The sequence below is a fragment of the Bombus impatiens genome, unplaced genomic scaffold (assembly GCF_000188095.3).
Source record: "Bombus impatiens unplaced genomic scaffold, BIMP_2.2 scf_0296, whole genome shotgun sequence".
NCBI classification, from domain to species: domain Eukaryota; kingdom Metazoa; phylum Arthropoda; class Insecta; order Hymenoptera; family Apidae; genus Bombus; species Bombus impatiens.
Window position 1 is genome coordinate 460,689 of NT_176715.1, and position 17,303 is coordinate 477,991.

Sequence of the window (17,303 nt, forward strand, 5' to 3'; positions counted from 1 at the left end):
AGATCCGTTATAACGAGACGCGATAAAGTGCACGCGTACCGAGCCAAAATTCAAAGTCGATTTTCTCGAAAACAAAGCCTCGAACGAAAAATTGTTATTCTATATTTCGAACTTATTTTTTCGCATAGAATCACCTTTCCGCTTGTACCACCAGTTACCAACCATCCTGTATAACTTGATAGTCGTGTTTTGCTACAGTGCCGCTGAAGTTTCAAAATATTTTGTATCGTACATAGAAAACATTTAGAAACGTTCGAATACTTTCATAAAACACTATACATGTGCTTTTATACTGGTCATATTGAAACGTTTGACAATTGTTTCTTGGTCTCTTGTTTGATTTGGCTAACGTTATTCATACTTCATTCAAGATGGAAAGTCAAAATAGAACAGCACAGTGGATTTGTGAAAGTGTACATAAAACGGCATTTCGTATAGCAATTAAACGCTATGTGTACATGTAAAATCAGAATAGTCCTTGCTCGAGTTATGTGCTGCAGGACTTTCTCTCTCTACCTGTGACATAATCTTTTGAGCAGTTGGAGAGTCGGAACTGAACCGCACATTGAAAACTGGAGTAGTTTCGTTTATTATTACGTACAGTACAGACATGTCAAGAATCTGTTGCAACTTTACTACACTGCTGTTGGCCATTCTTTTGGTAACAACGTACACCACTTCTCTACAGGTAAAAATTATTCTTTTATCTCTTACTTGTTTACACTACTAGCGAATTGAGATGTTTTTAGTCAAATTATTCGATACAGATTCGAACGATTATTTTTTTGTTTGACACAGATGTACGTAGCATTAAGAAATAACTATATAGATTTTCAATTGTACATAAAAAGTGGTGCATTATAGTATTTATGTGTTAAAGCGATAATATCTGTTTAAAAGCATAGCAAGTTAATTTACTTAGTAACTTTTATCAGTGGAAAATTTAAATCTTATACAAAAATATTCGTATTTGTCTATTTTTCGTATATCGTATAAAGTAAGTGAACCAAATTTGGTAAACCAAATTTAAAAGTAAAAAGTTGTGAATAAAGATATAGTTGTATGTTTCGGCCATTATCGAAAAATGCATAAAGCAATCAGTGATTCGTTTTCGATTAATTTTATGACGGCAAACAAGTCCTGAATTCGTGTACAAACGTTTAGCACGTAACGTAACTACATTTTATCGAAGAAATTTAATTTATTTTAATTCTATTTACTAATTGTGCCAAAACATTACCATGTGTTTTATTAAATAGAAAAAAGATATTCTACATATTTATAAAAATATCATTACAATATACATATATTAAATGATTTTTTAATACATAGTTTTATCGATATCATGTCGTATATATTATTGTATATTTTTATTACATAAATGTGGAAGAAGCGAGCACGACGAATTATTTTTATAACAATTCTGTTATATCTGTTTAGCATCGGATAGTGGTTGAAGATCTCGATTACAATCATTATAATGAACACCAAAATTTCCAACCAACGGTAAAGTTTGACAGACCAATTGTCGTGAAGGCTTTTGAAAAGCCAAAGAACCAACAAGATTTTAGCAAAATTCCTGGTATTCCGGGCGTAGACTTTCCTTTGTACCATACCGTACCTCAGACAAGTTTTTCCTGCGCACACGTTCCATTCGTACCAGGAATGTACGCGAACGTGGAAACCGGTTGTCAGGTAATTTATTTAATTTCATCAATCGTTTTACAATTGATCATTGAAATATTTATATACACACATATATGTATAACACATTATGTATACTGTAATATCGTAAATACAATAATTAGTTTATTAATAATAAATGGATTAAACAGAAAACAATGGTTATTTAACATGAACTAATCGTAACAACGTATTATAATTAATTAACAACTCTCGTCAACGTAGATTCAACTCTCTCTCAACAACGCTAACAACACTATCTCAACAACGCAATCCGCACTCTCATTTAAGTCCCATCATGCACATGCTCAGCAACCGTTTGTTTGTAATTCGCGCGACTCCCCTCCAGGCCCCTCGTTCACGATACTACGATACAGTGCCCGCGCAACGCGAGGGTCAGTAGGTTTTCCAAAACAAAGCCAGGCTCACCTTGGGTAACATAAGTAGGACCATATATTGTCTTTTTTCGTTAGATCGTAGACGGCTATGAAAACAGAGCATTTTCGGATCTTTTCTCATCGTCGAACGTATACTCGACACGCTTAAAGTACAAAACATTTCTTGTCACATGCCGGCAGATAGCAGAAAAGTGACTCGCGTTACGTAACACACTCTGTATACTGTGTATATATGTATAGTGACTTTAAGTAAGACAGAGGAATTACTGTTGCAAAAAGCATATCTAAGGAATAAAGTAACTTTCTTTGGCGAAGAGATCGTAGAAGAGATGGTTTTATCGATATTTTAGCCAAATTTGATATAGTTGTAAGCCGTGGTACTGTGATCAATGAACCGCGGATATTTATGCAATTTCACATTTTTACCAACTTACTAACAAAGTGGAATTCAAATACACATTTATTTCACACACTAATATTATGACAAATATTTTACGTTCAATATATTTTTTACACTTTTTGCGCTCTTATGTTTCGCCCAAGTGCACATAAACGATCAGTCGTACAAAGTATAAATCTTGCGAATAATAAAATCGATTCGAATCAGTTAAAGAATTTAAAATGACCTACTATCCACATATACATACGTACATACATATGAATAGGTTTTTTCAGTATATCATAATTGATAATATAAAAGGTTTTATACGTACGAACGTTTTCAATGAATAAAAAAGTGATTTGTATAATATATTAAGCTGAATTGGATAATTGTGCAGTGTGTCTCAAGAGTTTTTATGTGTAAAATTGATGATTAAAGTCATCTAACAAATTGTTCAATTATCTATTTGTTCTTTTTTCTTTGTACTTCTTATTCGCTAATGTATCTTGTTAAAAGTCACTTTTGACCGCAATATGTAGTTCCTGCAACAGTTACCCTCAAGGCAATTCTATCGTTTATATCTAGCTATGCATTCACTTTTTAGCCTTGCCTTATATGTAATCAACTAAAATTTCTTTCTTGTGCAAGAAAGAAACATGTCTTTTAGTTTAGCCCTAAAAACGGAACGAATATTGTAATATCTCCGTTGAACCCAATATTTTATTTTATCTCGATCGTACGTGACATTATCCTTTTGTTCGTTCAAACTGAAGTTACTATTACCAGTGCGTATGTTAAAAAATGCATGAAATATTAGTAGATATCAGAAAGGAAATATAATTGGATAGTTAGATTTAAAAAAAGAATTATGAAATTTTACGTGTAAAACTCTTAGGCATATCTTGCCTGTGGTAGAACTTCGCTTATTCCAACTAATAGGTTATAATATTTTATCTTTGTAACATGATAACTCAAATGATACGTTTGTATTATATACTACACTATAATACGAGAAACGCTAAGAAACTTTATTTACGTTTTAGGCATATCACATTTGTCACGATGGTCGCGAAGGTCATCAAGGTGCATCTTTCCTCTGTACTAATGGAACTCTTTTCAATCAACGGGAGTTTGCTTGTGATTGGTGGTATAACGTGAATTGTGCTGATGCGCCAGCTTTGTATAGGTATAATCTTATATTTATTCTAATAAATATATATGTGACGGTAAACATTATAGATATCTACATTAATGTGAAACGAGCAGAGATCGAAATATTGACCATTCTTGAGCATTCAGCGAAGGAAAATGCAGCTTAAAGCGAGGCTTAGTCAAACTGACTGACTGCTTATAATTTATTCTGATTTGAAAAAGTATGAAAAGTATAATGCCGTATTCTTCGGAGGATTGTCATTTTCACTTCTTTCGTATCTTCGATGCGTTATCTTTGTAAAAAAGAGTAAGTCGAAGCATCCTCTGTTTCTGTCCTCTGAAACGGAATTGATGTTAACTGGAATTCCGCGAAATTTTGTATTTTCCAAAAATCTATGATCCTGACAAATGCCAATCAACGCCAAATAAATCGTAGGAATCTCTCGTCGTACCAAAAATGCGGAAAAAATGTCGAAATTAAATGTTTCACAGTCTCGATGTTTAATAATTCATTTTATCATTTTGTCAATAATTCTTATATAATATTACATTTATTGTTTGCAATATTTTAATTTTTATTATTCACATATTTCATTTTATTTGTTTTAGATTAAATTTAGACCCTTTGAAGAACCCTTATATACCGGAAGAAAGAAAGGAGATAATTCGGAAGCAGAATATGAGAATCGTCGTGTATTAAAATTTCTAATCTATATTCTAAATATAATTTAAAGCGTGCCAGTTGTACAAAGAATTACTAAATCTCTGCTGCATGATTTACAGCTTTCAGTAGAAAAATGTTTCTCATAAATGTAATTAGTATGGCTATGCAACGTTTTCTTGTATTTTACTATACAGATTTTTCTAATGCAAACGAGAAAACGGTGAAGTACGAGACATCTTCCAAAATTTGTCACGAATAATTATCGCTTTAGGTCCTTTACGAGTAATTATCGGTTTAGTGTTCTTTGTTACACCATACATACGTTTCCAAGATTTTTAGTAGACTGTAAATTATTTTCCTATAATTATGTGAAACGCGTAAAATTTTTTAAAAGATACACTTTCCTATCTTTAATATTACAATTGTTTTTATTTCACTCTCGGTTAACGTTTCGCCACATTCGATATTAAAGTTTTCGAAAAATAATACAAAATATAAACGAAAAGACAAGTACAGAATATGATACGAATGACTGCTCTGAGCAGTACGATGATTCAGCTTGAATTGATCTTGCTGTGTTCTAAACTATACATATCTTTTTGCGCATCTTACACTATTATTTTCATATCGTGATATCGTAGGTTGCAGATCATTAAACTCGTTTTGACGTCGATCAGGACACTGTATTTTAAAAGAGTGAATGGTAATATACATGTAAAGAATTGTCGGTAACATCGAGAAGACTTTGAAGATGATTTTAAAAGAACTTTTCGTTTACCGTAACATGTACATTCTTAAACTGTTCTTATATTTCCTCATTCTATGTAACAGTGAACATAATTTGGACGTTCGTAATAGAGATGGTATATCTACATTTTCTTCATCGTATTAGTTTCGCATATTAATCATAACCGGACTGCGGATATTTATGCAAATATATATTTTTATGAAAGCCGTTAAAGAAATGGGACCTGGAAAGCCGAAATTTGTTTCAGCTACTAGGTATTATAGTAAGTGCTATATTTTGGACGTTTCACATATTTTTGCGTATTACGCGCATTCTGTGCATTCCGGCGCCTCTTAAATTTCTCATAAATGCGTAAAAATCCACAGTCTAATTATAACGATTTATAATGGATATCTAAGTTATCATTACTTTTAATTCATTTATATCTATATTACTATTCTAATATTATTGAAATTTCGATAGAATTAAATGAATTATTTACACTCTACTGTATTCCACCATTCACAACGTTTCTTTACGTTACTAAATGCTGTTCCCGATGGACAAAGCGAGGAAGTTTTCGACCAACCAGAGCAGTTGTGGAAAACCTAGAAGCAAAGAATCATCAGAATAATGTACCGTAATCCGAGTAATGAAAAGATACATACGAGTACCAGATGACACTTTATAAAGAAATAAGGGACAGATATAGAACAACATTTTCTTTTCTGAAGCTTATTTTTGAGAGAAAATCGAGTTTAAAAGGAGAATGTAAAAAAATTGTCATTTTCGGAACCGCCTGTGAACGAAATATTCTTGCAGGACATTTAAGAGCATCTCACAAGGAATAAAAAATGTTTTTTAATAAAGATTAAATGTAACGAAAGGATAAATGTCCAAATTAATTTTGCAAGAAAATGTATTATCTTCTTATGCTTTCATAACAGCGAAATCTATTGACCCCTTCCCGTACCATTTAGTTCGACGAAACTCGGGCCCAAGCGGTAGACATCGTCGCGTGCTAAACAGACCAGACTGATGTTTGTAAACAGAAACCAACATTCAGTGACGATCGTAACGGGCAAAAAAACAGCCCGCGAGCTCGGCTTGTTATGTTTACGTTTGGCCCAAGTATCTGGTCGCGAGTCAGACTGGCGATATTCATGTTTGGGCCAAAAATTTCATCGCGAATCTGACTCGATAAAGTACGGGAAGGGGTTAAACCTTAACCTGGAAAGGAAATTTTCGAAACGAAAAGCGTAATGAGCTATGTACTCACTTGACACTTAGTTTCAACATCGGCAAACATGCCTCTCCTACCACTGCACGTGAAACCAGTTTCTGGAATTTTGGTAAGATTCGTGTAGCGAGAAACTGTATCGTCAGTGTTCAGTTTGACATTTTGGTACGATGTCGCTTTCGGATTTATTTCGATGTTTTGCAATTGCTGCTTTCGAATACGAGGAGAAAAGTTTTGGTTTCTATTTGCAGGATGAGATCCGGCGTGTCTCGAAGATCGCTCATGAAACTTATTCAAAAATCCCTGATAATCAGCAATGATCTGAAAATAAAGAGACCGTTCTTTGTTTTTGAACATTTTTGCAATTGAAACGTTGTCTGATATCCATCTGGGAAGAAATTACGAGTTTATGAATATGAGATATGACATACACTTTGAACAGTTTCTTTAGTCAACAATCGTTGCGTTGAGTCGAGCCCTATAAGTGAGCTATCAAAACTTGTCACATAAGAAGACTTGTGTTGCTATTGAGTTTTTACGTTTGCTCCTATTGTCTTGGTTTCAAAAAGAGTGTCGCATCTTATACTGTCACGATATTGCTGTGAAGATAAGGAGGGCTTCTTTCTTCTCTTTTATCGTTAATAACGTGCTATTTCAATTTATAACCTTATCGATGAAATAATACTCGTATCTACTGTTAAAATTATTTTAAACAATAACGACATAACGTTAAATAAATCTTGATCATTGAGAGTCATAGCTCAGAATGGAGGTAGCTTTAAGGATACATGTGAATTTATTGAACTGAACAAGTGAACTTTCAATGTGACGTTTTGACAAAATTATGACAATTCTAAACGTTCAAACTCGTTTTCCCTAAAATCATGATTTTTTAATTTACCTCGTTCTTGAGCTAAACGAGCAATACGTTGATATAATGTTTCTTAGTCCTTTTAATGTGTGCATTCATCTCGTGATATATGAACATGCGTTTATTAGCCACCCCGTACGTTTAACTCTATTACGAGTAGAAGAGGAAATTACGTAAGAGAGAGCGTTTTAGACATATCGATATATACAACGCGAGTGAGAGTAAGGTGACTTAACTGCTGTTACTGTGAAAGATGCTCATGAGATTCTTGCTTGAAATCTGTTAAGAAAGGAAGAGATGTAATAGTATGTTATTGGTGCTTCGCTCGTAATTTGCATACCGCGAGTGCAGGTGAGCGTGCATCAGCGAATGTACCTCCCGACTACAGTTTCATTCGCGTTTCAAATCCAAGATAACTAGATGATCTATCTTCTCGTAGCAGGTAATCCTAGAAAATTGTGGTTGGTTTCAACGAAGTAGGCAAACTAGAATCTCATGTGTCGATATGCGTTCTTCTTTCACAGATTGTGGTTTTGCACTCGAGTTGGTCAAAAAAGATATATCACACACGCACACATATACGTCTTATACAGCCTATAGGTGACCATTATGAATTTTACGATCTCTCATTTTATTCCATGTTAGAACGCATAAACGCTGACTAATTTCAATTTGCCATTTTTAATATGAATTCAATCGTTTATCGAATTATGCAGGGAAATCATGTAAGCATTTAAAAGTTTGGGCTTTTTGAAAACCTGTACAATTAATTTTACGATCACCTTTACCTCTTTTCTTTACGTAATATGTTGGATATTTTAACGTATCGTCGAAATATTGGTATTACGGTAGAACTGGATTTATATGAACCGTGTCTATCTGAACGAAATTTTAGTCAATAACCGATCGAGGGACGATTCGCATAACAGAAGCTCGTCTATTGTCCCCACTATCTATTACTTTTCGTTCACACAATAGGAGTTCACGTTCAGATAAATGATTTGAACCAGCAAAAGTTTAGTTTAGCACCGATGAAAATCGCTTACACGTATGCCAATGAGAATATCCACAGTAGGTTCAGTCAAGTGAAGTGAAAATCTCTTAACCCGTACCTGACTTGACGTGATCTGACTAAACTATTGCTAGTTGAATTCATTTATCTGAACGCGAGCTCCTATTATGCGAACAATAACAGATACTTAGTGGGGACAATCGCTGAGCTCCTATTAATAAACTATTTGTTCCCCGACAAATCCAGGCAAACGAAGTTCCATCGTAATTTCTCTCCTGGTATTAATTATACAAAATAAATCTCTTTCGCAGTACGAACTACCTCTAACAATTGGTAGATGGCAGAACATACACAAATGTCTAAATTTTAATAGATGTCTTCTATTTTCGTCGAATAGTAATTATGCACAAAAGAGGGCCTCAACTCCGATTTTGTTAAATTTGGAATACGTTGTAAAGGAGAGGGTTCCGAGTAACATGCATTTTGTCCGAGATGCAGGGTGATCATGATTAAAAAATTATGACACATTACAGGAAAAAAATGATACTTGTTAGATCACATTTAGTTTAATATAAACTGTTAAAAATGAAATTGCATACGCATTTGCACAGGATTGCGATAGTAATAGTGTAAGATACGGTTAAGTTAATCCAAATTAGATTCCATGGGTGGCTGGAAATTGAGATCTCTTTTTCTGCATAATTACCGTAGAATAAGCAATATAATATTTCAATCGTGCTCGCTTATACGAAGCAACATGTACAGAGATTGCGCTGTGTTGGAATAATGGTATGACCAACTATACGTAGAAGTAGACGCATAGAATATATACCTGGTGAGAGTTGAAAAGCGCTATGTTGTTGAGAATATAATCGTCGAATGGTTGGTAAATAGAATCCCACTCGTAGCGAATATTCCAAGTTGGTGCAAAAGTTTCTTCTAATAAATTGGCATCAGCAGGAAGTACCAAAGGTGTTACGATAGGTTTATAAATTCCAGGTTTCAATGGTGGTACTATAGGTACAAATTGTCTGAAGCTCGTATAAGTTTGTGATTTAGAAAAATCCCGATGCTTGTTAAAGCGATTGTTCGTGTACTCGTGACCATTAAATCGCGAGTATGGCGTACGAATAACGTAAGTTGTGTCAATCGCTTTCGCACGGTTGTAATGAAATCTGCCTTCGGGTGGAACGTATCGTCCATCCGGTGTCAGGTACACCTGCAAAGACAGAACGATGCTCTTCAATTAATTTCCATTTAATTAGCGAGGTGAATATTAAACGTGTTGGTTGGTTTATTAAAGAGACGAGTGATAAAATTGTAATAGTCAATTACATTAATCACTTTAAGCACAAGTACAGAGATAACGTATGCCGGTCGTAATCGTCGCTCGCTCAATATTACTATTCAACTGTACGTTCGCTCGTACGTACTCTACTATCTGACTCGCTATAATGACTTTCCTAGAGAGCGCGTTCGTCTATTTGTATCGACCAATGTCATTATAAGAAGTTCGAACGTGACTCTGATTGACGATTACAAGTAACGACGATAATATTTTGTCCGGAGGTCGTTTACCTCCGAATCTGGCAAACCAAAACAATGTTGATATTCCAACGCACAATAATACGAGTCTCTCCCGATTCATTCTTCAAAATTTTTTAATCTTTCTTAACCTTTTCGCTTCGGCATTCCAGTCCACCGAAATACTGTCACAGAACAGAAGCGCGTACCAGAAATGCACACAATGTGCATGGTTGCTGTATATACGTTTTCCTAAGTCTTAAATAACAATAATTTTTGCAAAAACCGTATATGAAATATCGTTTCACTGTCAATGGGTTTAACATATTTTTTAGCACGAAACAGTATACGACTGTAACAGTATACGAAACAGTATAATTTTGTTATTGTTGTTTCAACAATGAGTAACTTTTAAGAAGTGATTAATCCAATATATCAATAAAATCAACAGAAAATGTTCTGCCGATAACGAAAAAATATATTATTGGCTACAGATGGCATTGGTGTATACCCGATATATGGGGTGCCGAACTCAGGATTCGTCGTGTGGTCGCCGCCTACATGCGGCGCTCGTACCCACAGGTCATCTCGCGCGCGTCGCCTGTAAGTGGCACCCGAAGCGAAAGGGTTAAACTAAGCATTTTTAAACTAAACTCCAAGTATTATAATACTTATTTTATAAAAAATTAAAAAGTGCATTAAACAGTATATAAAAAAGTGTACAGTTTCATTTAGAAAAACGAAGATCTCGAAACGTCTCTACCTAGACAAATCTCATCGGTAGTCATCGTAAGACATTTCCCTCGAAACAGAACATGTTTTGTTTGAAACATTTTTCCGATTACTGTATAATTTAGAAGATATTTGCGTGGATTATCTCGATTAAAATAAAGCAGTGTGTATAATATTTAGCATATAGTGGAGTGCAAAGGCTATTCAAATTTATTTAAAACGTCAAAAATACCATTGACTTGGAAAGTGCTTAACCTACATTGTGTTTATTAACTTGTACATACCTTTATTACTTCTGGCATCGCTTGAACATGCTGAGTATGTTTATGCACACCTCGGGCATCCAAGACCACTCCATCAGGTACTGTAATACCTTCTTTGTTTAATCGATTTAAGGCTAAACGATCAGTCCTAAAAGCTTCTTCTGGAATTTTACCTCCTAATGCTGGTAAGACTTGTTCTCTAAATATTTGTCTTTTCCGCTGTAATCATAAAAATTTGTTTGCATATTAATATTACAAAAATATCGTTTCTAAGATATTTTACTTCAAAATTACGCCGTGAAATATACAATTTAAATATAAACGATGTTACTATAAGGTTAGTTTGTGATCGTCTTTAGAGCAATATATTTATACATTAAACAAGTATTCGACTGATACAACATTTTTATAAAAGAAAGTTTTATGTACGTTTGTAATATTTTCTAATATTTGTAGTATAAATACCAAGAGTAATATACGATTACCGATAGACTAGTTATATTACCATTTGTAATTAAAACTAATATCGTGTCTGTGTATCTTACCTTTTCTGCAACAACGCATATCATTAGAAACGTGGCAGTAAGTATTAAACGAAACCAATTTTCTTTCTCGATTATTGTCTTCATTCTAATGGAAAATTGGTTGATTTTTTACATAATCAGAAACATTCGATTCAATTTCCTAAAATATTAAAAAAAAACATTTTTTTTATCGATACATAATTATGAAACTCTACTTGTTACTTAATTATAGTCGAGTACACGGCCATTTCAGGTATTGGTATGTATTACTTTGATAACAAAATTGTATCACTTTATGAAAGTCATCAAAAATTACATCACACATGCAGTAGAAGTAAATGTATTAGTAGGTATAGAGGATGCCTAAGCTAAAAAGGATTATCCAACTATCTACCTTGTGTAATGTTGCGTGTAAAAACTTCTCAAGACAAAGCTACGTTACTTTGAGGGACACGTAAATCGATGAAAAGAATGTTTCCTCAAGTTCGTTTCTTTTAGAAGATTTCAAGGTCGTCGATTTTATTTCTAAAATAGAGATCTACGTATTTGCTTGTTCGGTAGATGTGATTTTCTGTTCTCTATACAAAAGTAGCAAGGTACTTACGCTGGAAAGTGCGTAGTTTAAAAGATATTTCGATCTTAATTTCATGAAATGTAGCGGGTGAAAGGCAGGCAAGACATAAACGCAAAAGCATCACTTTGCATTTCTCTTTGTTTATGGTACGCCAAGTTACAAAATTAAAGTTAAGATATCCTTTAAACCAAGCATAAACTAAGCGTTTTCAGACACAAGTGCCTTGATACTGTTGTATGGAAAATAGAAAATCGCGTTAATTGATAATTAGAAAAACATAGAATTAGACGACCTTGAGGGAAAAGATTCTTTCCACTGTTTCCAATGTCCGTAGATCAAAATACAATGATTCTATAAAATTTAAACTACGTATAAAATCGTGCACGCGATAGTACTTTACGATTATGCTACACGATGCTGTATATTCGTGCTAAAGTCTGTAAACATATCTTGAGTATCTTGTAGTATTAATCAACCTGTAGTAAACCCGATAGTAAACAGCAAGTATTATTTTATTAAAATATATAATAAATAAATAATAAAATATATTATTTTATATTAAAAGAAATTGAGATATTTCGATATGAGTTTTCGATATGATTACCATCCGGTTCAATACATTTCTACGAACGATTGACGTCCCACTTGCTACACACAAGTACGAGTCATATATTCATTGTTGAGAAATTTTCAATTTAACGTCTTCCCGTACTTTAGCGAGTCAGACTCGCGATGAAGATTTTTGCCCAAACATGAATATCGCCAGTCTGACTCGCGACCAGGTACTTGGTCCAAACGTAAACATAACAAGCCGAGCTCGCGGGCTGTTTTTTTGCCCGTTACGATCGTCACTGAATGTTTACAAGCATCGGTCTGGTCTGTTTCGTCGAACTAAATGGTACGGGAATTTAGCGCATAATGTTTGTTTCAAAGAGCATCGTAAGATACCCTTACACGTACGTTTAACAGAATTTAAATTTATTTAGATGTGGTTGTTATTAAACGTGGTTGTTATTAAACTTGAAAGAGGCAAGATTTTAGAGAAAGCTTAAACTTTCAATGAAGAAACATTACGAAATGCGTGCTTATGGAAGAAGAAAGTTTTACATAAGGGATAACCGATTGCTCGGAACGATATTCGTGGTTAGAGAATGACTTTCACTCTAATGGCATAGATAATCGACAATGCTGACGAAGATTAAATTTTCTATTTGCTAGATTGTTGCAAATATCCAAGATCGATCGTGCGCAAATTTTATATTATTCTTTCTCATAGAAAACATAATAAACTATAATTTACTATCATATATTGGGTTGACAACTAAGTGATTGTCATTACCACCTAACGACAAAATCAGCTATCACTTAGTTGCCAAACTAATAGGATAAACGCGACACTAAAATGGCAGAAGACTGAAAAATTTGTTAAATTAAACGAAATTGAGCCTCGAACAATGCACGAGGTAATTACGCGAAAGAAGCCTCGATTCTAACGGCCTTGAGCTTGAAATATACATGGTAGAGTGGAAGGGCACGAGTGACATATTTCATTGTTCGAAGCGTGGGATAATCATGGTTCAAAAGTTACGACAAACGGGAAATGGTACTTGTTACGTACATTTACTTCGATTTGAAATTAAATCTGCATTTGCATAGGATTGCGATTCCCAACTTCTGCGCCATAATCGTCTTACGCGCACGTCTCGGACAAAGCGCACGTTACTCGGGACCCTCTTGTCTACAACATATCGGAAAGCCAACAAAATTAGAATTGAATTAAACATAGACGAGCAGCGGATTAACCCCTACCCGTGCCATTTGGTTCGACGAAACTCGGGCCCAAGCGGTAGACATCGACGCGCGCTAAACAGACCAGACTGATGTTTGTAAACAGAAACTAACATTCAGTGACGATCGTAACAGGCAAAAAAACAGTCCGCGAGCTCGGCTTGTTATGTTTACGTTTGGCCCAAGTATCTGGTCGCGAGTCAGGCTCGCGATATTTATGTTTGGGCAAAAATCTTCATCGCGAGTTTGACTAGCTAAAGTACGGGAAGAGGTTAAGGAGTTTTTATTGGTGAGAACGAGGACAGAGCGAAATGGGTACAACGTGCACTTGTCATTTCTTCGCACAATTTGTAGTAACATGGTTTCTTTCTAGACGTTTTCTGACTATATTCTGGAGACGTTCTAGAGTTTCCTATACACTAGCTACCACGCTCGCTATGCGTGCAAGTCGTAAATAGCTTAGCCAATGTACATTAGCTACGCATTAAGTATATAATCAACAAGTTTTTCAGAATGCGACGTAATTTCTTTATATTTCATTACTCGTGTAATAGAAATTCGATTATCCAAACAGTTTGTCCTCCTATTATTATTAGTTCGAATATGGGAGGTTCTACTGTAATTATTCTGGCTATAGAAGATAGTAATTCGATGCAAAGTGAAGGAATTGAATATTGCTCTGGTACATTGTAGTGGATTTCTTGCTATAGAGTTGAAGAATAATTGAATTACTTTTGCACTTGGGAACTGGATCAGCTGCAGGAAGCAAAAAAAAGGTGAAAGTTTCGTTCACAACGTAGTATTCTTATCTTTTATCAATTGCACCTTGAACGAAGTTGACACAAAGAAATTTGAAGACCAATCAAAAATAGGACGAGGAACAGCAAACTCGAAAAACTACATACATATAATCCTTATACATTTTGCTTTATTACGTTTTCCAATATGTGCAATGTATGGTTATTTAATGTAGGCACTCTAGGCGTATAGACGCGTATATGTTGGATTTGCGCAACGAAATGACCACGTGCAAAGTTTGTTAAAAGAAATAAATTCAGTTTTCCTCTTTTAAATATCGAGAGGTCAACTATCGAACTTTCGATAATAATCTTTAGCAAATTTTGGAATTTTGAGATTCAACGATTATTGGTACCTGTAATTAGACGAACATTGTTCGATTTAATTTATTTTTCAATGATACGATATTATTTTATGCAATTTTTATAAAATTTAACGATGGCATTATGAAAAATAGAACTCTTTTCCTTTATGCATAATTAACTTTTACAGTTTTTAAAATTTCAAAATTTCGTATACGCCATGCGATAGAGGATAAACTTATAAATAAATACGACCGATTTTTAACATCTGGCCACTGCTTTGTACAAATCATCATATTCTTCATAGATATCGCTGTGATATCACCTAAACGTCATTTTCTTCGTTTATATTGTTCATGAACGTACCCGCAATATTTTTCTAATTTATCAAGGAATATTGTATTGTGCTAGAGAAAGTCTTCATTTCAATTGAACGGATGATTTTGTATTTTTGGTCGAGTTAGTGAAAGTAGCTTCGTCTTTAACGCTATTAAGGTCGCGTATTGCTTTAATTAATTACGAAATACCATCGCTTCTCAATGTTCGAAAGTGAATGAAACAGCAAATTGTTAAACATTGCAATAAGCAATATGTACATCGTATGATGTTGTACTATATGTATTTTTCATAAAGATTCAAGTTTATCCTATCATATTAATAGTTTTACGTTTTTGTTATTCATCGTACGCGCGAATCAATTGATGATCAATTTAAAATTAAGCCAATCGTGTTAGGAGAAGATACAAAGAGAAGGATAAAAAACGCTAGAAACGTAAAAGGAACGAATAAATGCTTGGGAATGAATGATTAATTTCGACCATAAATACTGTTTCTTTTTTATCTCCCCCCGCTCCCCTCTACTCTTTAAAGTTACTTTTTAGAAAATATTCTTCACAACTTTTTAGTTGCACAGAATAGGGAAAAATGTTTCGAGTAATGAAAGTTAATATGCAGTTCCACAGTACGCCCTGTGATCCATTTGACACGTGAAAAACTTTTCGCTGTCAACTGAAAACTGTCACGCTTTATCGCGAACATTCTATATATCTGATGTTATTCGGTGGATACTTTGTTTTCTGAATTTTTTAATGTCGAAATATCGGTACTTTACAGGACAGTCATAATTACAGCAAATATACTTATATTTTGCTTTAGAACGTTCTTCATTGTCTCGTTACCTAATCTAAGTCATTGTATCCCAGTTGAACGGAACTAGGAAACAGCATAATGTTACGTAGGAATCTCATCAAGTATATAACACGGTATAGAGCCAACATCCGGGCTCTGCGTGTTTCTTTGTACTTTTCTTCCGAGCCTATGGTAATACGCATAGTATACGAGTAGTTTATACATATTATTTTTTTTTTATTTATTTACTAAAATTACAATCAATTCTCGCGTTGAGAATACATATTATTTAAAAAAAAAAAGAAAAAAAAACTACACTTCAAATTTTTATTTGACTCGTAATCGAGTCTCTTCAGAAGACAAATTGATTAACTCTACTTTTCGTTAATTTCTTAATCTCAATAGATAAGTAATGCGATTGACGTTCGATTCTCGAGAAACAAATGACTTATTTCTATAGGTACATCGATCGTGACAAGATAGCATAAGTAAAAGTTATAGAGTTGGTCAAATATGGCTGCTGAACCGCTTAACTATAACTTATTTATTTATTTATTTATTTGTAAACATGAAAAAGAAGAGTCAGTACAAACCAAATATAGAAAGTGTCGGTAAAATCTTGGAAGTGCATTTACCGGTTATTTAGTTTGATCTTTGGAAACTTCACCATGAAGAACAACATGTAGTAATACACAAAACAGTTTGTCGAAAACTAAAAACGATATCGTGATTATGTGATCAAGTGCAATACTTTGTGAATTAAATTGTCGAACCGATGCATACACCACAACTTTCATATGTACACTGCAGCAATCGACGAAGAGACGAAGAGGCTGAACGAAGAATTCGAAGGGTTGTGAAGATGATACTGAACTCGCTTGTAAGAGTTCACCTGATGATATACCTGAGAGAACTGAAGCACGTGATTCGAGTTCAAAGTACTTTCACTGCTAGACTATAATAGTTCTGCAGCTTGTTCCTCTTCTTTCTCTTCTTCCTAATTCGCTTCTTTCTCACACTCACGGGCTCAATAGCCTGAAACGGAGATGATCGACGCTGCGGTGATCGATATCCTGGGTCAATGACGATCGACTAGCTGGTTGCCCTCGTAAATAGATAGTTTCTCGTTGGAATTTATTTTACTAAAGGAAAGAGGAGGAGGAATAACGTAATAACGATAACGCAATAATAATATAATGTATTAATTCGTGCAAATTATTAATGTAACCTTAGATTAAAGTAAATTTTTTTTTTATTTATTTATTAAAATTACAATCAATTCTCGCGTTGAGAATTTTCAGTAATAAAGTAAATATGAAACAATATATTATAGTTGTTGAGATATGTATAATTTTCTGTGCTGGACTGGGTTAAATGCGTAGTAGAGATACTTGTATGTGGGTACCAGTGTGTGGAGCTATGTGTGTCCGAAGCGTTTCGAAAACAAAGAAATGTAAACTGTTCAGTCGGTTAAGAGTCGGGTATAGAAGAAAGTGACGCGTGCAAGTGTGTATCGATGAATATATAAGGAATCGTTCATG

The 17,303-nt window shown here is 34.2% G+C and overlaps 2 protein-coding genes across 5 annotated transcripts; one reads left to right on the forward strand and one right to left on the reverse strand.

Moving 5' to 3' along the window:
* Positions 1-369: 369 nt before the first annotated feature.
* Positions 370-4,767, forward strand: LOC100745534. Its single transcript, XM_003488906.4, has 4 exons — positions 370-688; positions 1,441-1,695; positions 3,507-3,649; positions 4,225-4,767. Exons 1-4 carry the CDS (start codon positions 611-613, stop codon positions 4,313-4,315), a joined length of 567 nt encoding a protein of 188 aa, XP_003488954.1. The 5' UTR covers positions 370-610; the 3' UTR covers positions 4,316-4,767.
* On the reverse strand, positions 4,294-16,920 carry LOC100745657. Of its 4 annotated transcripts, XM_033320359.1 has the most exons (8): positions 16,546-16,920; positions 16,356-16,474; positions 13,365-13,484; positions 11,194-11,332; positions 10,670-10,867; positions 8,962-9,348; positions 6,286-6,567; positions 4,294-5,614 (listed from the first exon to the last, which is right to left on the reverse strand). In XM_033320359.1, the coding sequence occupies exons 4-8, from the start codon at positions 11,275-11,277 to the stop codon at positions 5,501-5,503; spliced, it is 1,065 nt and encodes a 354-aa protein (XP_033176250.1). In that variant the 5' UTR covers positions 11,278-11,332; positions 13,365-13,484; positions 16,356-16,474; positions 16,546-16,920; the 3' UTR covers positions 4,294-5,500. The 4 variants fall into 4 exon arrangements, with proteins under 4 accessions (XP_033176250.1, XP_033176249.1, XP_003488955.1 ...); XM_033320358.1 differs by having other exon boundaries at positions 16,356-16,920; XM_003488907.4 differs by lacking the exon at positions 13,365-13,484 and having other exon boundaries at positions 16,356-16,920.
* Positions 16,921-17,303: the final 383 nt, after the last annotated feature.

What these genes read in the sequence shown, in the direction of transcription:
- LOC100745657 (XM_033320359.1), bottom strand. Translation starts at nt 11,277, where the DNA reads ATGAAGACAATAATCGAGAAAGAAAATTGGTTTCGTTTAATACTTACT. An exon ending in TATGCGTTGTTGCAGAAAAG is followed by an intron (nt 10,868 to 11,193) that starts GTAAGATACACA and finishes TTATGATTACAG; the next exon opens with CGGAAAAGACAAATATTTAG. An exon ending in CGATGCCAGAAGTAATAAAG is followed by an intron (nt 9,349 to 10,669) that starts GTATGTACAAGT and finishes CTGTCTTTGCAG; the next exon opens with GTGTACCTGACACCGGATGG.
- LOC100745534 (XM_003488906.4), top strand. Translation starts at nt 611, where the DNA reads ATGTCAAGAATCTGTTGCAACTTTACTACACTGCTGTTGGCCATTCTT. An exon ending in CGTACACCACTTCTCTACAG is followed by an intron (nt 689 to 1,440) that starts GTAAAAATTATT and finishes ATATCTGTTTAG; the next exon opens with CATCGGATAGTGGTTGAAGA. An exon ending in ACGTGGAAACCGGTTGTCAG is followed by an intron (nt 1,696 to 3,506) that starts GTAATTTATTTA and finishes TTTACGTTTTAG; the next exon opens with GCATATCACATTTGTCACGA.